The sequence below is a fragment of the Hevea brasiliensis genome, chromosome 11, assembly GCF_030052815.1.
Source record: "Hevea brasiliensis isolate MT/VB/25A 57/8 chromosome 11, ASM3005281v1, whole genome shotgun sequence".
Lineage (NCBI taxonomy): Eukaryota > Viridiplantae > Streptophyta > Magnoliopsida > Malpighiales > Euphorbiaceae > Hevea > Hevea brasiliensis.
Window position 1 is genome coordinate 13056321 of NC_079503.1, and position 20887 is coordinate 13077207.

Here is a 20887-nt window from a genome sequence, read left to right on the forward strand (position 1 = left end):
GCTTCGATCCTACTGTTGATTCCGTTGATCCTTGGACGGGAAAGTTTTGAGAGGGTTAAGTACGTTCTTGCAATGCCCTTTTTGCCTTTTCCGTTGATCCTAACGTTATAAAGTCTTTTTTTTTTTTTTTCTCTTTTCTCAATTTTCCTCATTCCGATAGAGTTTGATGGCGGTGTCTAGAAGTTGGTGCCTTCGAAGGCTTCTTCTCCACTGCTGAGTTTGGAAGCTTGGAAGGTGATGCTCTCGTTTATGCTGGAGCATTTCAATCCATTAGTTTAGGTTGCCATGTTTTGGTGGGCCTGGTGTCTTATTACTACTGTATGCTGGCTTGGCTAGTTTATGTATATATTTTTTAAGGCCTGAGTGTCCATCTTGTAACGTTGCTGTCAACATTTCAATGTTCATAAACTTTCTATCTTTAATAAAAAAAAAAAATGCATACTTTATTCTATTATTATTTGATTTTATTAAAACATAAAATTATTTTTTTACAAAAAATAAAATAATTTAATAACATTTTATAATTCATAGATTTTTGTGATAATTTTTTTGTAAAATAATTAATTACAAAAAATTTATTAATTTAAAAAAATAAAGTTTCCTTTAAAAAAACATAATATATGTTTTTAAAATTTAAGAGGTAAATTATATGTGACAAATTCACAATACATACATATTTTTAAATTATATGTGACATTTTATTTAAAAAATTATGTGAATAGATTTATGACTTATTAAATACTATGTATTAGATTTTTTTTTTTAAAAAATTATATATTTTTTATTAAATTAATAAATTTTTTGTAGTTAACTATTTTATAAAAAAAAAATCATTTTACAAAAATTTAATTAAATTAATTGTAAATTTATGTTAAATCACTTTCTTTTCTGTAATTAAAAAAAAATTACTTTTATATGGAATTAATAATAAATAACCATGGCAAGTTTTAGTTTTTATAATTATAGTTTATTCATTCACATTTTCCATGCATCTTTAACAACTCATTCAATTTCTGCATCTGTTCATTCCCTTTCTGTAATCAACACAACACTGTTCACCGGAGTGACTCACCACATACAGATTTTTCTTTATAAAAAAAGAAACAACAGCTGCAGCAATAAACTATAATAATAATAATACAAAAAAGGACAAACTTACATTGGCAGTAACCATTTTTCAGATGAATGATGTTGCTGTAGCTGTGATTTTTGGGGCAACAGGCATTTGGGGCCAGCCGAGAACTCATTCCAATGAGTAGAATGTATCTGGTTTCAATCAATCCTTTTTGGTCATATGTTCATATAATGAGAGAGCGATTTCAAAGAAACAATACTTGTTAAATTCTCTCTCTAATGTATATACTACGAAAAATTTGGAGGAGGTTTGCAGAATGAGTTTTGTAATGATGTTTGAGAGCCTGAAGAAGAAACCTTCAATGATTTCTACTTCAAATTCTAAGGAATTAATGGTTTTCCACACATTGTTTCCCCTCTCTGATTTTGATCATTATAAATTTAACAGATTTTAAATTTTAATTAAATTAATTGTTTCCAATTTCAAAACCAACTATCTACTTTCAACCAAAGTGCAATTCAGGTTTTTTTTTTTTTTTTCCTAATTAAGGGGTTTAAGTTTTCAAATTCAATAATTAAAATTGAATTTAAACATCATTAGAAATATTCTATAAGCATTAAACCAATCTTGTGCAAGGGCGGAGATATAGTTCCATCAGTGGGGTCGATTGACCATTGAAACTTTTTTTCTTAAATATTAATATTTTTCATTAAAATTCTTTATATATATATTCTCTTAATGCGCCAATGAATTTTATTCAATACTTTTATTGAAGATTTTCCTCCTAATAGATATATGATTGAGTTAAAATTTAATTAAAATATATTAAATTTAGTAATTATTTTATTATTTACTGAAAAAACAACTTGAAAGTTTTTGATAAGATTCTTACATTTAACGATTGACTAATTACATTGTATGCGCTAAAGTAAAAAAAAAAAAATCGTATTTGATATAAATAAATTACATATTTTAATTGATTGGTAATTAATTATTAATATTTTATTTAATATATAATTAAAAAAATATATCAAATAAATATATAATTATTTTTTATCATTTTTATGAAATATAATGAATGATATAATTGAATATGGTAAATTTTGATTTCAAAATAAAGTTGAATAAATTGAAATTTTGATATATTGTATTAAAAATATCTTTATTTATTAATGGCACAATATTTTGTAAATAAAAAATATTTTTATTCAAATATTTTATAAATACATGAAGATAAATTTTGTCTCCACTGATAAAAAAATTCTAGCTTCATCATTGCCCTTAGAGGTCTAAGTTTGACCTTTATATGTATATATAAAAAAAAAAAAATCTATAAGCAATGTGATAAAATATAATAAAAGAATTATGTAACACCCTTAATTTTTAAATTTATTATTTTATGGATAAATATTAATATTTTACTTTATTTAAATTTTAGAAAATTATTTAAAATTTTTCAGGTTTTAGAAATCGGATTTGATTTTGCGAAAATATAAACTTTGATAATTTTTAAAAATTAATTTAAAGACCACGTGGTAAAATTAAAAATATATTTGGAGTCTACGAATTTTTTTGAGTTTTCTAGAATTTTTTCGGAATTTTTAGGCCTCGTTTTCGGTCTCAAGGCAGAGCAAAAATTTAAAATTTTGTATCTTGAATCAGATCAACCAAATCGAATCGGATCGAATCAGACTGGTCGAATCGGACCGACTTCTTCTTCCTTTTTCTTTCTCCACGTGCGCGTCCCGACCTCTCCTTCTCTCTCTCCCATTTTCTCTCTCCCCCTCCTCCCCTAGAGGGCCAGCAGCCATCCAGCCCTCCCCACCTCGCCGGCACGCCACCTCAGCCTCCCCCCATCGCCGTGCGCGCTGAACGCCGGAAACCGCATGGCGCTGGCGACTCGCGAGCCGCCGTCTTCTCTTCGAAATCCGGCCCGACAGATTGGGCCGGGTCTTGTGTCAAACACCATCTACACCTCGAGAGCTTTCCATAGACACCAAGAACACCAAAATCCATCAAGCGGTTTGTCCAATTTTTGTCCGGGAAGTTTTAGCCCATTTTGACTTTTGGGCTAGATTTCTCGCAAACCGTGAACCCCATGAGAAAACCGAGAGTACCAGAGCGCTTTACTCGTCGAGAGTTTTGCGGCAATATAAATTTTGAAATTTTTTGACACTATTTTTCGGTGGGTCCCACGAAACTTCGTAGTGTTTTTTCGAGCATTAAATGAGCTTAGAAAATTTCGTAAAATTTATGTACTAACCCCCGTATTGTGGGCTTCGTGTAGGTATCTTCAATTCTTGGAAATTCGACAGATGTCCGGGTTTGTGAATTTCCGGCCAGACAGACAGGCTACCAAAAAAGTCTTAGAATCAGATCGAGATTTTGGCTACCCAATTATTCTCAGATGTCTTGAGCGCGTCCCCGGACTCTGAATCGGCATAGGTAAACCCGAACCTTGATTTTTCATAATTTTATAGTGCTTAAATGGGATTAAAAATCTATAAAATATTCGTGGTAGCTCAGAAAATTATGATTCTTTTTGAATTAGCCTAGTAATATTGCTAAGGCCCGCGGGGCAAAGTTTTAGAATTTTTAGAGTTTATTTGGGTGATTTTGCAAAAAGGGTCAATTATAAGGACTAAACTGTAATTTTACATATTGTGATTGATGGCTGTTTGGATGGACCCAGGAGGGGCTGTGTGATATGATTGAGTTGTAGGTGTATGGTTGGTGGATACAGAAGTGTGTTTTAAACCCACTTGCAAGTTGGGTAGGTCCTAGGTATAGGGGAGACTCTGCCGGATTTTCGGCACGACTTAGGACTTATATGGTCTTTTCTTAGTTTGTATTGAGTCAATTGTATTAAACAATTGTAATAACCGCCACAGTGACTACTATCAAGTCTGTGAGTAAAATATTAATTTTAATGGTAATTTCGATATTATTATATGTTCATGCATGTCCATACATCACTTATATGTAAATATCTATGTAGTTAAACTCTAAGCATGTTTTATGTTGCATTCACAACTATTAAAGTGCCATGGATATTGTTGTGGTAATTTGGAGCAGTTGCGTTGGCGTGCGTATGGTATAGTGTTGGCTATGGACAAGACGGGTAGACACGGCTTGAGATCTTCGTTGGGACTCGATCCTTTGGGGTAGACACAGCTTGAGTTCTTCGTTGGGACCCCGATTTGGTTTATTAAGCGAAAGTCCGACTTGAGTTCTTCACTGGCACAGGTTGGATTTAAGAGAGCTGTATAGGGGATCAGCTCCCATATATTTATGATTTGACATTACTGGGTGTGTGAGTGCTCCAAATTACCTTTTTGCTGTTATGATGTGAAAATATTACTGATGTTGCATTTCACTCTACAGGGTGCATTAGCTTTAGATAGTTATAGAGATTATGGTTAAAATTGATATTTTACTCTCTGAGTCGAACGCTCACTCCTGTTCAATATTTTTCCAGGCCATAGGAGGATATTTTTGAGGTTAACCTGGTTTTCTCCCTCGCAGATCATTTATTAATGTTTGTATAAACCTGTTAACTCTTAGAATTTTCACATGTGTTATAAGTATTTATTTAATTTGGGTCTGTAATATAATTATCATGTTGGACTTATAAACGTATTATTATATGCATGTTTGATGGACTGGATGAGGGAGCTGAGCTCCCATTTATTTTTATGACATTGAGTATGTAGAGGGTGAGCTGAGCTCCCCAATTGATTATATATTGTGTTTACAGGTCGGGTGAGTAAAAAAAACTCTCCGTTGAAAGGTCCATTTTATGGCCGTACTCTGTCCGGTTGAATTCTTGAAATTGGGCCTAAATGGGCCTTAGAGTTGGGTTAAGGAATAGTTAGGCTTACTACGGGCCTCGGGGGCTTTAGGCTGGCCCAAGTCCTAGTACCGGTCCGGCTCATAGGTTGGGTCGTGACAAATATGTGAGTGTTTTGGATTTTGGAGGTCAATGGGATGATCAGCTAGCTTTGGTGGAGTTTGCCTACAACAACAGTTACCATTCTAGCATAGGGATGGCACCCTATGAGGCACTATATGGAAGAAAGTGTAGGTCTCCTCTGTGTTAGACGGAAATGGGAGAAGTGAAGGTGCATGATGTAGACCTAGTACAGTACACTTAAGAGATAGTTCCTTTAATCAGGGAACGATTGAAAACAGCTTTTAGTAGATAGAAGAGTTATGCAGACCCCAGAAGGAGGGATGTAGAGTTTGCAGTAGGCGACTATATATTCCTGAAGGTTTATCCGATGAAGGGAGTCATGAGATTTGGAAAGAATGGCAAGTTGGCATCTCGGTATATTGGACCTTTTGAGGTTACTGATAGAGTTAGAGCAGTTGCCTACCGGTTGGAGCTACCACCCAACCTTTCTCATGTTCATCCTGTGTTTCACATCTCCATGCTCAGGAAATACATTCATAATCCTTCTCATGTGCTACAACCGAATGTAATAGAGCTAAAAGAAAACTTGACATTTGAAGAGCAACCTGTAGCCATAGTGGACTACCAAGTGAGGCAGCTAAGATCAAAACAGATCCCTATGGTAAAGGTTTTGTGGAGGAGCCAGTCAGTGGAAGAGTGTACCTGTGAGTCAGAACGGGACATGCGTAGCAAGTACCCTTATCTATTCAATATATAATTCTGTACTTTATTCTGCCTTGTGTAAAAATCGAGGATAAATTTTCTGTAAGGGGGAAAGAATGTAACACCCCTAATTTTTAAATTTATTATTTTATGGATAAATATTAATATTTTACTTTATTTAAATTTTAGGAAATTATTTGAAATTTTTCAGGTTTTAGAAATCGGGTTTGATTTTCCAAAAATGTAAACTTTGATGATTTTTAAAAATTAATTTAAAGACCACGTGAGTTAACGAATTTTTTTGAGTTTTCTAGAATTTTTTCAAAATTTTTTGGCCTCGTTTTCGATCCCAAGGCAGAGTAAAAATTCAAAATTTTGTATCCTGAATCGGACCGGCTTCTTCTTCCTTTTTCTTTCTCCCTGCGCGCGTCCCGACCTCTCCTTCTCTCTCTCCCATTTTCTCTCTCCTCCCTCCTCCCCTCGCTGGCCAGCCGCCACCTAGCCCTCCCCACCTCGCCGGCGCGCCACCCCAACCTCCCCCCATTGCCAGCCGCCGCTTGGAACGCCGAAAAACTGCACGCGAAGCCGCGTGACGCACTTCGTATTCCCAATCGAAATCCGGCCGATCCGGCCACTGATTGGGCCGGGTCTTGTGTCAAACACCATCTACACCTCGAGAGCTTTCCATAGACACTAAGAACACCAAAATTCATCGAGCGGTTTATCCAATTTTTGTCCGGGAAGTTTTAGCCCATTTTGACTTTTGGGCTAGATTTCTTGCAAACCGTGAATCCCAAGAGAAAATCGAGAGTACCAGAGCGCTCCACTCGTCGAGATCTTCGCGGCAATATAGATTTCAAAATTTTCTGACACCGTTTTTCGGTGGATCCCACGAAACTTCGTAGTATTTTTTTGAGCATTAAATGAGCTTAGAAAATTTTGTAAAATTTATGTACTAACCCCCATGTTGTGGGCTTCGTGTAGGTATCTTCAATTCGCAGAAATTCGACAGTTGTTCGGGTTTGTGAATTTTCGGCCAGACAGACTGGCTACCGAAAAAGTCTTAGAATCAGATCGAGATTTTGGCTACCCCACCGTTGTCAGACGTCCCGAGCGCGTCCCTGAATTCAAAATCGGCATAAGTAAACCCAAACTTTGCTTTTTCATAATTTTATAGTGCTTAAATGGGATTAAAAATCCATAAAATATTCGTGGTAGCGCAGAAAATTATGATTCTTTTTGCATTAGCCTAGTAATATTGCTAAGGCTTGCGGGGCAAAGTTTTAGAATTTGTAGAGTTTATTTGGGTGGTTTTTGCAAAAAGGGTCAATTATAAGGACTAAACTATAATTTTACATATTGTAATTGATGACTATTTGGATGGGCCCAGGAGGGGCTGTGTGATATGATTGAGTTGTAGGTGTATGGTTGGTAGATATAGAAGTGTGTTTTAAACCCATTTGCAGGTTGGGTAGGTCCTAGGTATAGGGGAGACTCTGCTGGATTTTCGGCACGACTTAGGACGTATTTGGTCTTTTCTTGATTTGTATTGAGTCAATCGTATTAAACAATTGTAATAAAATTGTCAGGTGAGCCGGGACAGCCTTCTTCCTCCACCCAGCCGCCACAGTGATTGCTGTCAAGTCTGTGAGTAAAATATTAATTTTAATTGTAATTTCGATATTATTATATATTCAAGCATGTCCATGCATCACTTATATGTAAATATCTATGTAGTTAAACTCTAGACACGTTTTATGTTGCATTCACAACTGTTAAAGTGCCATGGATGTTGTTGTGGCAATTTGGAGCAGTGTGCATGCGTTGGCGTGCGTGTGATATAGTGTTGGCTATGGACAGGACGGGTAGACACGGCTTGAGATCTTCACTGAGACCCGGTCCTTCGGGGTAGACACGGCTTGAGTTCTTCGCTGGGACCCCGATTTGGTTTATTAAGCGAAAGTCCGACTTGAGTTCTTCGCTGGCACAGGTTGGATTTAAGAGAGCTGTATAGGGGATCAGGTCCCATATATTTATGATTTGACATAAATGGGTGTGTGAGTGCTCCAAATTACCTTTTTGCTGTTATGATGTGAAAATATTGCTGATGTTGCATTTCACTCTACAAGGTGCATTAGTTTTAGATAGTTATAGAGATTATGGTTAAAATTGATAGTTTACTCTTTGAGTCGAACGCTCACTCCTGTTCAATATTTTTTCAGGCCACAGGAGGATATTTTTTAGGTTAACCTACTTTTCTCCCTCGCAGGTCATTTATTAATGTTTGTATAAACCTGTTAACTCTTAGAATTTCTGCATGTATTAGAAGTATTTTGTAACACTCCAAAATTTTAAATTTTATTATTTTATGAGTATTATTGATATTTTATTTTTATTTTTATTTAAATTTTAAGAAATTATTTGAGATTTTTCAGATTTTAAAAATCGGGTTCGATTTTCCAAAAATATAAACTTTGATGATTTTTAAAAATTAATTTAAAGACCATGTGGCAAAACTAAAAATATATTTGGAGTCTACGAATTTTTCTGAGTTTTCTGAAATTTTTTTTGAAATTTTTGGACCTCATTTTCAGTCCCAAGGCAGAGCAAAAATTTAAAATTTTGTATCCTAAATCGAACCGACTGAATCGAACCGGATCGAATCGGACCGGTCTTCTTCTTTTTCTTCCTCCTCCCCGCGCGCGTCTGACCTCCCTACCCTTCTCTCTCTTTTTCTCTCTCCTCCCTACCCTTCTCTCTCTTTTTCTCTCTCCTCCCTCCTCCCCTGCCACCCCAGCTCGCCGGCGCACCGCCTCACCCTCCCCCACGGCCGGCCGACGCCCCAAGCGGCCGGAAAATGCGCGCGAATGCCCCCTTTACTCGCGCACGACCTTTCGACTTCTCAGCCAAAATCCGGTCGATCCGGCCACCAATCGGACCAGGTCTTGTGTCTAAACTCATATACTCGTCAAGAGCTTTCCATAGACACCAAGAACACCGAAATCCATCGAGCGGTTTGTCCAATTTTTGCTCGGGAAGTTTTAGCCCATTTTGACTTTCGGGCTAGATTTCTTGCAAACCATGAACCCCACGAGAAAACCGAGAGTACCAGAGCGCTCCACTCGTTGAGAGCTTCGCGGGGATATAAATTTCAAAATTTTCCGACACCATTTTTCGGTGGGTCGCATGGAACTTCGCAGTGTTTTTTCGAGCATTAAATGAGCTTAGAAAATTTTTAAAAATTTATGTACTAACCCCCGTGTTGTGGGCTTCATGTAGGTATCCTCAATTCACGGAAATTCGACAGTTGTCCCCATCTGTGAATTTTCGGCCAGACAGACCTGCTACCGGAAATGTCTCCGAACTGGATCGAGGTTTTGGCTACCCCCCCATTGTCAGACGTCCCGAGCGCATCCCGGAGTTGGAATCGGCAAAGGTAAACCCGAACCTTGCTTTTTCGTAATTTTCTAGTGCTTAAATAAGATTAAAAATCCATAAAATATTCGTGGTAGCTTAGAAAATTATGATTCTTTTTGCAATAGCCTAGTAATATTGCTAAGGACTGCGGGGCAAATTCTTAGAATTTTTAGAGCTTGTTTGGGTAGTTTTTGTAAAAATAATTAATTATAAGGACTAAATTGAAATTTTACATATTGTGATGGATGACTGATTTGATGGGCCCAGGAGGGGCTGTGTAATGTGGTTGAATTGTGGATATATGAGTTGCAAATATAGAAGTGTGTTTTGAGCCATTTTTCAGGTTGGGTAGGTCCTAGGCATAGGGGAGACTCTGCCGGATTTTCGGCACGACTTAGGACGTATTTGGTCTTTTCATGATTTGTATTGAGTCAATTGTGTTAAATAATTATAATGTAATTGTCAGGTGAGCTGGGACAGCCTTCTTCCTCCGCCCAGCCGCCACAATGACCGTTGTCAAGTCTGTGAGTAAAATATTAATTTTAATTTTAATTTCACTATTATTATATGTTCAAGCATGCCCATGCATCACTTATATGCATATATCTATGTAGATAAACTTTAGGCACGATTTATGTTGCATTCATAACTGTGAAAGTGCCATGTATGTTGTGGTAATTTGGAGCAGTGTGCGTGCATTGGCGTGCGTGTGATGTGGTGTGGACTATGGATAGGACGGGTGGACACGGCTTGAGATCTTCGCTGGGACCCGGTCCTTCGGGGTAGTCACAGCTTGAGTTCTTCGCTGGGACCACGATTTGGTTTATTAAGCAAAATTCCGGCTTGAGTTTTTCATTGCACTGGTTGGATTTAAGAGAGTCAGATAGGGATCAGCTCCCATATATTATGATTGATATTATTGGGTGTGTGAGTGCTCCAAATTACCTTTTTGCTGTTATGATGTGAATTTGTTGCTGATGTTGCATTTCACTTTACAGGTTGCATTAGTTTTAGATAGTTATAGAGATTATGGTTAAAATTGATATTTTACTCCCTGAGTAGAACGCTCACTCCTGTTCAATATTTTTCCAGGCCACAGGAGGATATTTTTGAGGTTAACCTGCTTTCTCCCTCGCAGGTCATTTATTCATGTTGGTGTAATTCTATTAATTTCTAGAATTTCCGCATGTGTTAGAAATGTTTATTTGATTTGGGTCTGTAATATAAATTGTTATTTTGGACCTGTAAACTTAATATTTCATGCATGTTTGATGGACTAGATGAGGGAGCTGAGCTCCCATATATTTTTATGATGATATGGGTATGTGGAGGGTGAGCTGAGCTCTCCAATTGATTATTTATTGTGTTTACAGGTCGGATGAGTTAAAAACTCCCCATTGAAAGGTTCATTTTATGGCCGGACTTTGTCCGGTTGATTTCTTGAAATTGGGCCCAAATGAGCATTAGAGTTAGGTTAATGAATAGTTAGGCTTACTACGGGCCTCGGGGGCTTTAGGCTGGCCTAGGTCCTAGTGCCGGTCCGGCTCATAAGTTGGGTCGTGACATATTTATTTGATTTTGGTCTATAATATAATTATCATGTTGGACCTGTAAACATATTATTATATGCATGTTTGATGGACTGGATGAGCGAGCTGAGCTCCCATTTATTTTTATGACATTGAGTATGTGGTTGGTGAGCTAAGCTCCCTAATTGATTATATATTGTATTTATAGGTTGGGTGAGTAAAAAAAAAACTCCCTGTTGAAAGGTCCATTTTATGGCCGGACTCTGTCCGGTTGAATTCTTGAAATTGGGTCCAAATGGGCCTTAGAGTAGGTTAAGGAATAGTTAGGCTTACTACGGACCTCGGGAGCTTTAGGCTGGCCCAGGTCTTAGTACCGCTTTGGCCCATAGGTTGGGTCGTGACAAATTAAATATTGTTATTTTATATTTTAAATTATCAAAAACATTTTAAATTTAAAAATTATTAATTAAATTAAAAAAAATTTACTCAATCTAGAAAAATCCATGAAAAATAATGACAGACACAACATTTAAACTTAGAGCAGCAAAATGTAAAGTATGTCTTGTATTTTAACATAGGGACCAATATCGTAAATAATAAATAAACTTGGAGAGTAATTAGTTTAGCTTATAAGCTAATTTAAGCTTGTAAATATATTTATTGTCAAAATTACTAAAAAAATATTAAATAAAATATGTTGTGAAATTTAAAAAATAAATAAGGATAATATGATAAATTACTAGATAAAAATAGTTTATAAGTACTCAAATAAAAAGCTAGTCTCCCAACTTATTATTATTATTATTATTTTAAGTTTATAAACTTAAAAGATATTATACATAAATAGATAAACTTAATTTTAGAGTATATAAACTAGTTTGACTAACTTATAGGATAATATAAAATAACCTCTTATTTACCTTTTAACGTGTATTCACAATTTAATGGCAATAAAAAAAAAAGTGTATTAACAATTTCAGAATCCATTTTTTACTACTAGAAGTAAATTTTTTTTAAAAAAAATTAGCCACTATTTTTTTTTATTTTAGTTTAAACTTTTGCTAGAAAATTGTTTTAGACGGCTAAATATAAATTTATCAAATAATATAGTCACACAACCTACTCCCCCCCACCCCTCTTAAATATTAAAATCTCAAGGGAACAATGACCCAGATGAAAGATCTACATCTTCAAATTTTCTTAATGGGCATTCAGAGATTAGATTGATGAGCTCATGATTAAACTGGTAGGTTATTAAAAAATTAAATAATTATAAGACTTATTAAACAAATAAATATATAATTAATTAATTAGATTTTACTTATTTAAAATAAAAAATTTAATATTTATTAAGTTACATAATTTTTAATTTTTATACAACTATATTTAAATAACATAATACATAAAAATAATTTCTATAAATATTTAGCTACATTTTAAATATTTATGAAATATTATATATACTTTAAAAATAATATATTATTTTATAAAATTTATTATATTATTATAAAATATGTATAGCCAATTGGGTTAACTGAATTGTACGAGTTCACCTTTTTATCTAATTTAATTATAAATCCAAGCCAATTTAGGATTCAGTTCACTGATCAACCAATTGGTTCAATTTAAGTTTAATAACTATGAATATGATGCATTTTGCAATGAGATTCCAAAATAGCACGGAAAATTTCTGGTCATGGTTAGCGGCAAAGTACATCTGGTGAGGTAAACTGGTGAATTAGAGTCCTGCATTTGCAGAAAATCCCACTCTCGGTGGGTTTCCTATCCATTGCGGACTCCATGTCCAGAAGCTTGGAGCAACTATTCTGAACTCGTTCAGCTCGGCACAAAAAAACATGAAATCAGAAGCTTCAAATTAGTTGGTTAACACTCGAGCAGCTCTGCAAAGTTACTTGCACTGTGCATAACTTTTAACTGTCAGGTCAGTTGTGTAACCATGGTCCAAGGAATTCAAAAGAGAAGCAGATCGTTGGTGTTCTTTTCTCACTGTAGTGGTAGAGACTAGCCAAGTAATTGGGGAGTTTTGGGTCAAATGAGATTGTGACAATTACTTGGAAGATGCTTAAGCATTTCACATAGAGAGGTGTAATAGAGCATTCAAATATAACATATAATTGCCTGCTATTTCCGCCAAATTAGCGAACTGTATGTCCAACAGAAATAGGAGGAAAAAAATGATAAGCCAAGGGCAGACAGTCTTCTATCAATTAATTGATTTGTGTTCCACACAGAATGAAAAATAGGGGGAAAAAATTAAAAGGCAAAAAGTATACATACATACATACATACATATATAAGCTACAAATCAACTGTGAGAAATTGCTACCTGCAACCCTTCAACAGATAGGAAGAGGGACTTGAGAAGGTCATGGCAGTTGAAGATATCCCCCTTTCTGTTCCCTTCCCGGGTGCCTCACATTCACTGAAGTCAAGGGTGCGGCATTCTGTCTGCAGAAGTTAAAAACAATCTTTTTAGTTGACGTCTTAATACCCACAAGTAAACACAACAACTCAACTCAACTCAACTAAGTCTTTATCCCAAAAATTTGGGTTAAATTTCCCTTCTCTCAACTTAACTTCAATTGGCACCACTCCTACCTTTTCTCTAATACTCTCATTAAAAACAAAAAATAAATGATTAAAAGTTAAAATATGATCATTATACATGATATTGGCGACAAAATATTGGCATCCTTGAGTACAATGTGGAGGCCACGATCAAAAAAAGTTGATAAAAGTCAAATTCTACACAGCAAAGTCATACCGAAACGTTTGAAGCCAATCGGGAACGATTCTCAAGCTGATTATTTGGTGCATCATTGTTCTCAAGGTTCATATTGGAGTGCCTTTTTTCTAATATTGTTTCATGAGTTTCATTTCCCAAAACTTCCAAAGCATCAGCATAAGCAGAGGCAGTTTGCTCGCTTAACTGCTTCATCAATGCAATGGCATCATAGCTTCTCTCACCAGGGCTCAAAAAATACCCAATATCCTGGAAACAAGTTTTGAGTAAATTTAAAAAACTTTAAAATCTACAAAACAACAGAGAAAAGTTATACACCAGAGCGTCTCATACCTCAATAGATATGTCTGTGTCAACTCTTGGGCCAGGCAGAAAAGAATTAATGAACCAAGGAGACTTCCATGCTGAAGGAGATTCAATACTCCTTTTAAAAGGAGTTTCACCAAATCTAAAAATGAAAACCATTGAACAAGCAACACATAAGAAAAAAAAATAACGAGGATGCAAAAAGAAGAAAGACTACTGAATTAACGAGTATAGTAGTGAGAGAGGCTAAGAAAGAAATACAGCTCAACTTACATGCTAAGATTTTCAGCACCAGCATCATTCTCAATATTATCAATTGTATTCTCTGAACGTGCTGATGTGGATGCAAGTAAAAGATTTTCATTATTCTTCTTGCAAATGGTTGGGGATCTAACAACTATACATGAATTTCCAGATGAAGATTCCGAAGCAATACATTTTTCTGATAAAGTTCCCAATATTCTACGGTATAAATTCTTTGGAGTTCGAGAACTTGGAGCAAATGCTTTGTCTCCTTGAAAACCAACTTGATCAGGAGAAAATAATAGCAGATCATTCATGCTGTCTTCAACAAGAACTCCAGAAGGCTGTTCCACCTGCCAAAAGAAAGAACAGAGAAAGATGCATGATAGATTAGGACGGAAGTTATCACAGATACTAGGAGGAAAAAAAATTAAGAATGTGAATCCATGCAACCAGAATCAATCAAGCAAAGTCAGCATCTCAAATTAAAATTACATAACCTATATTTAACAAATAGTCAGAGTTCTGAATAATATCCCACCCCATCCCAAAAAAAAAGGAGAAGACATAGATAACCTGCCAAAAGAAAGAACAGAGAAAGATGCATGATAGATTAGGACGGAGGTTATCACAGATACTAGGAGGAAAAAAAATTAAGAATGTGAATCCATGCAACCAGAATCAATCAAGCAAAGTCAGCATCTCAAATTAAAATTACATAACCTATATTTAACAAATAGTCAGAGTTCTGAATAATATCCCACCCCATCCCAAAAAAAAAGGAGAAGACATAGATAACGGGGAAAAGACTCACATTTAGGGTACTAGCATTGGTATGAACCTTATTCTTAGCATCAGCATCAGAAGTTCCCTGCTCCTTGTTGTCCTGGGAATTACTGCTATCACAATCTTTCTCGGAAATTTTCTTATCCACAAATGCAGGGCAATCTCTCCCCTTTTCCTCTCTACCTTCAAAAGCAGGATCCAAATTTTCTTTATCTTCATAGGTAGATCCATGGTTCCTTTTCTGATTAGATGGAGATAGCCGAGATGCTGTGTGTGTCTCACTCTCATCAAACATAACATCCAACCTTGAAAACTCCTTGGTCAAACTAGATGTCATGTCAATCTCAAGTTTTTTGTCAACTCTTCTATCAGACAAAGGTGATAACAAATCACGATTTCGTTTCTTCAAAATGGATGGTGTACCGGAAAAAGTCCTAGCGGCACTCTTCAGCACGGCATCAGGACTATCATCTCGAGATGGTGACTCCCATAACCTAAATGGAGTGATGCAGTTCATGGATGACATCATTAGTTGGCGGATACCTAGAGGGCTATACTCTTGCTGCATATCACTACCAGATTGTATAAGATCACAGCTCAGAAAAGGAACATCCAAGCTTGGGAAGCGAGGAGGTTCATAACATAAAGCTCCCGCATCCTGCTGTTCTGTTTGAACATTTGGCATTTCATCCACAGGACATGACTGCATGGTATCAGAACCTGAAGTAAAAGTATCAACAGACACTAATTTTGAAGGTTCCTTCAGATAATTTTGCTCTGGCAGGTCTGTGCTATCTGTACCATCACCATATGGAGAGCTACCAGTGCCATTGGTATATATAAAGTCATCATGTGCACTTCTGATGAACTCTTGTTCATGGGCTGCAAATGAGTGATCAATTAACTGATTTGGTTCCCTTCTACATACTGGATTACTATCATCAGCTGAGAGTAGTGAAGGACCAGATGGAAATGGTTGACTGCATGAAGTGGTAAAGACACCAGATTTTGAAGGACTAAATGATTGTGAAGTTTTATCAGTTTCAGATATCTGGTAGTTTGATGATTGACAATTTAAGGTATCTATACATTCAACTGAGTTCGGGCCCTTTGTAAAATTTCCAGAGGAGAAAATACCACCATTCATTGCGTCAGAAAATAAGAACCGGCAACATTCATCATCTGATATTAAGATGTGGTCTGGTTTAGCAGAACTTGCAGTGATATTTCCCATGGAAGTTTGAAATGAAACATTCACCAGTTCATGGCTTTCATTTGCAGCTATACAATGAGTTGATAACCCTGATGACTCCTGTCCTAGTTCTAGAGAAGAAATGTTACGAAACTCCTGTAAATCAAATTGGTAATCACTGCTTGCAGAAGTTATAGGGTTCTGTGAGAAGTTTTGCTGGAGAAAATTGGAAGGGCAACCCACTTCACAAGGTATTTCTGGGATGGAAAAAGTAACATCTGCCACTGACATGAAGTATTGTTCTGAACAAGATACTGGACTAGAGCTGTGCTCCTTACCTAAACCAGCCTCTTCAGCAAGCTGGAATTCTTCCCTTGTATGTAAAACTGCATTACCTAAGCCACTTGCAGTCTGAGAGCAGCCAGCAACAATTGACTCTTGACTGCATTCTGATATTTCCTCTGTTTCTGTTCCACATTTTGGACCAGTATCATCTCCACTGCTTTGCACCCATGAAGAAGATGAAGGCATAGGCTGATTTTTGTGTGCAACAAAAGGGAGGCCTTGGAACTGCTCTAATAAACCAGATGCCAAGTAAGAGTCCAATTTCTTTTTCACAGAACTGTTCCAGTGATTTTTTATAGCATTGTCTGTCCTGTTGACCATACAAACATAGATGGATCAAAAATTGTGCTGATTGCGGTAACTCAACAAAGCAGATGAAAATCACATACATAAAAAGAATAAAGCATATGAAAATCGAGAAGATAAATTACAATCATCTTAAATTTAACCAAACAAGAACCAAAGTTTATAACACCTCTAGCTAATATAAAACGGAAATTGGCATGTCGTCTTCAAATAATAAATGGACAAACCTTCCAGGCAAGAACTTTGTAAGCTCTGCCCATCTGTTCCCATAAATCTGATGAGCACGAATCAAGGCCAACTCCTCCTGCTGGGTCCATGCCTCTTTGTTTATTGAAGGATTAAGATGATTATGCCACCTAAAGTATCACGTGTATGTCAGTGCAAACGCAATGATTCAGTATCTAACAAATGAAGAAAACAAAATTTAAAACAACAAATATGGCATAACATGAAATAATAAATCAATATCTTTTAAATAACTGCAATATCTTCCAAGAAGAACAAAAATACAGCTTCTAGCAATTCATTCAAACTAATGGGAATAAAGGATCAAATTTAGGGAACATAGAGATATCCATTACATCAGCCATAGCAATCTTACCTTTCTCTGCACTGTTTTCCAATTCGTCCAGGTAAATGATGTGCAATTGTGGACCACTTCTTTGGCCCATATTTGTTCACCATTTCAATTATTATTTCATCCTCCTGTTTACATTTGAAGAAAAGCAGTTAATCACATGTTAGTTATCATGAAAAATCCATGTAATCCAATTTAATTTGGAAGTTAGCAAAAGATGAAGCTGGGTGGGAATTTCATGGAAAAGAAACAACAATATGAATGGATACCTCCTTTGACCATGGACCTTTAACAAGCTCTGGATTTAAGACCTTCTGCCACCTATGAAGGCATTGTACATCTGTCCGGTCCTTGAAACACTCAGCTACAAATAGCCCAATATTACAATTAGGTGACTGAATGTAATGTACCATCAAAATATATCAGGGAATCAAAAGTAGTGCAATAAGAGTAGCTAAAGAAGAGTAGCTCAAATAAGATAAGAAATGCCATAGACCCATAGTTGAAACACAGCAGCATGAGTCCAATTACAATGTTGCTAAACAAAAATTAGAAGTGAAGCTAAAGTTAAAATTTCCAGAATAGCTTCCAGATTGAAATTCTTGTGCAAGTGTACTAGCTATGCAAAGCATTTCTATGCACTAAAGAAGAGGAGATCAGAGATGAAAAGAAAAGAATGAGAGAAAGGGGAAAGGGTTAGGGATTTTAATCTAGAGATCATTGGGTAGTTGGGTCAACATAAAGCGACAGCCTCCTTCAATAAAAACAGTACGGTGTTTTGCATGATTTTGCGACTAAAACAAATTACAAGAAGAGAGAGAGAGAGAGAGAGAGAGAGAGAGAGTTGAGAAGTCGAGGGAGCTCAAGGAGGGTAGAGGAGCAGCCCAAGTTGAGTGGGAACAGAGATTATGGACTTTAATTGGGTGTGTTAACTGAATCGAACCAAAAAACGGCAAGATGTATATAAAGATATAATATTTTAGTTTGATTAGCTCCCTTTTTTTAATGAACTAACAGAATCAAACCAAAGAAATATTTTTTTTTGAAATCATAATCAAAATTCAAATTGAATAAATTAAGAAATAAAAGAAAAAAATGAACTGAATTGATTCGGTTTGTCAGTTAAAATCATATTATGCTTAGGCCTACCTAATACCTAACTAAAACTTACACCGATCATTATCCATCATCAACTTCTTATTTGGAGAAGTTCGTATCAACTGTAATCAACTAAAGTTTAGTAGAATCCTTTAGTAATATCCTTCAAAAACTATGGATTATCTACAAAGCCAGAAATATAGAACATGAAAATTCATTGCCCATCAATGATTCACATATGCTTATGCAGAGAAACCCAACAGTTTTTGTGAAAAGAAAAAAATAAAGAAATGAGAAAAGATAAGGAAACAATCCTGATTTTTGCAATATGCCTGGACATAAACATATAAGTTCACAAACATACCAATCTTTTTCCAGTTCTTTCCTTTGAAACGCTGAACAGCCTTGCACAAAATCTCATCCTGAACGCATATTAAATCCAGTAACTAATACAAAAATAATAAACAGATATGCATATATATGACAGATAAATATAAATCAATATATCATCAGAGTATCAGTTTAATGGATAAAGTTAAAACAAATCTTAGTAAAAACTGTATGTTTCTTACATCTTAACGTATAATCCTAAACAACGTTTTGGGATTTGAGATATCAATTAGGATGAAGGGAAGTAGGAAGTTTTCCAAAAACATGTCAAACAAATTTGTGACTAAATATCTTCATTGCATAATATGTTTTGAACTTTTATGTTAGCAACTATCTAATTTGTAGCACATAAGAGTGATATCCATGAACCACACACAGAAGAGCTGCAAATAAGCATTACCTCTTCAGCTGTCCATTGCCCCTTTGTGGAACGCCTTGCTGGGCCACTAGTCCGTCTGGGGAAAAAAATAATATAATAAGTAATTAAGTGATGATATGCAAATAAAGTAGTGATAACAGGGTCATTATCTCAATCAAAGGAAATACAAGTCATAGCAACAGTAAAAGTAAGAACTATAACTAAGGACTTTTTAAAATCCTTAATGTAAAATTACTGGAAATGAAAAATCAAAACTTCCCATCCCAAGAAGAGAATTGCATAACATCTTGTAGTTATAATTATAAAAAGAAAGCTATAGAAACAACTGCAAAGAAGCAAATTAAAAAAAAAAACTAAGCACCATGTGAAGAATGCATTTTAACTCTACTAGCACAGTTAGAACATGGCAGAGCACCAACAATATGCCCATAGCTCCATGCTTAAAAAATTTAAGATGTTCAAAGAGGCATGTACACTGAAATGCATGAGATGGCATACAAAAAGCTATCTGGATACATTTTGAAAAATTACCCATGCAGAGGCCGAATTCTCTGAACGCCCTCACTGTGCCCATCTGAGGGAGCAGAAATTGACTTGTCACTTTCCATAGTTCTTTGATAGACAAATAAAGCAGCATACCCCAATTCCCACTCTACAGCAATTTTCTCCAGAGTATGTCCTCCAAGTCATTATAAATCTCCCTAGTAAGCAGTTTGAACTTCCCTCTGGCCAGACAAAATTACAACCTACTATATGAACAAATAAGAATCTCAAATTTAACATAATGCACATCACAAAAGAGAACCTCTACGTCATGGAGAAAGAATAGAAAGCAACTTTGCCCAGAGAAATTATCCAAGTGTGACTTTAGCTCAGTGCCTTCCACCATCACATCAGTAACATACACAATAGGAAGGGACTCTCAATAGATTAGAATTAAATCAGTCAACTTCCATGCTAATATAATACAACAAAATAATGCAAGAAAAACATTTTCCATCCATGAATTATACTAGGGTTTGTTTAACGATGAGAATTTGGGATCAGGGCTTAGTTCAGTTGCAATAGGGTTCCAAAATTCAAACTTAAAGAAGATGATATTCAATAGAATGAATCCACACCACAAATTATAAAGAAAATTGTTAACTTCAAACCCTAGACCATGATCAAAGTCACAAATTTCAAAGTTTGGTTAAAATACACCATAATCCACTTCACCGATTATGTAAACATTCAAATTTCAATAAATTCAAAACCTCTCAAAACGGGACTGCATAGAACAAATTTTAAAGGAAAAAAAAGTTGAAATTCATTAAAAATTTTCAAAATCAACGAGACAAATTTCAAATTAAGAAAAATAAAAAAGCAAAAGCACTTACTGAACTGAGCTTTAGCAAGAGAAATGCAGAGAAAGCGAGAAGACAGCGAATCGGGAGTAGAATCGATACGGTGCACATTTGCAGATCCTAGAGGAGTTTGAAAGAGATCTGCAAATGCACTGAGAAAGAACAGAGAGAGAGAGAGAGAGAGAGAGAGAGAGAGAGAAGAGAGAGAGAGATTTAAACGGTCCAGAAGAGAGGTATTCAAACATAATGGGGCGGACTCCAGAGTTTCAAACCCTATGGCTTAAAGCTCGATCATCTTTGGTTGCTGTGGGCGGTCCACATCTTGCCACGCTGGAATCTCAGCCGTCCTTTAAAATGCCTGCAATTTAAAAACTTCAACGGCCAAATTATTATTTTTCTCTTTATAACTTTTTGACTTTTTGTTTATTTATTTGTATTTTTCTGAAAAATAAATAAATAAGTATTTTTATTTATATGCAGCAATTAAAAGTAAAAAAAAATAAATATTTTTAATCTTCA

General features: G+C 35.6%; 1 protein-coding gene across 3 annotated transcripts; it reads right to left on the bottom strand.

Annotated features, from left to right (window-relative positions):
- Window positions 1-12746: 12746 nt before the first annotated feature.
- Window positions 12747-20602, bottom strand: LOC110655192 (transcription factor MYB3R-1). 3 transcript variants are annotated; one of them, XM_021811402.2, is made up of 12 exons: window positions 20402-20602; window positions 19554-19747; window positions 19044-19098; window positions 18618-18675; window positions 17425-17519; window positions 17180-17283; window positions 16806-16934; window positions 14764-16582; window positions 13980-14302; window positions 13734-13848; window positions 13422-13649; window positions 12747-13105 (listed from the first exon to the last, which is right to left on the bottom strand). In XM_021811402.2, the coding sequence occupies exons 2-12, from the start codon at window positions 19628-19630 to the stop codon at window positions 12980-12982; spliced, it is 3129 nt and encodes a 1042-aa protein (XP_021667094.2). In that variant the 5' UTR covers window positions 19631-19747; window positions 20402-20602; the 3' UTR covers window positions 12747-12979. The 3 variants fall into 3 exon arrangements, with proteins under 3 accessions (XP_021667094.2, XP_021667093.2, XP_021667092.2); XM_021811401.2 differs by having other exon boundaries at window positions 19554-19768; window positions 20402-20581; XM_021811400.2 differs by having other exon boundaries at window positions 19554-19771; window positions 20402-20581.
- Window positions 20603-20887: the final 285 nt, after the last annotated feature.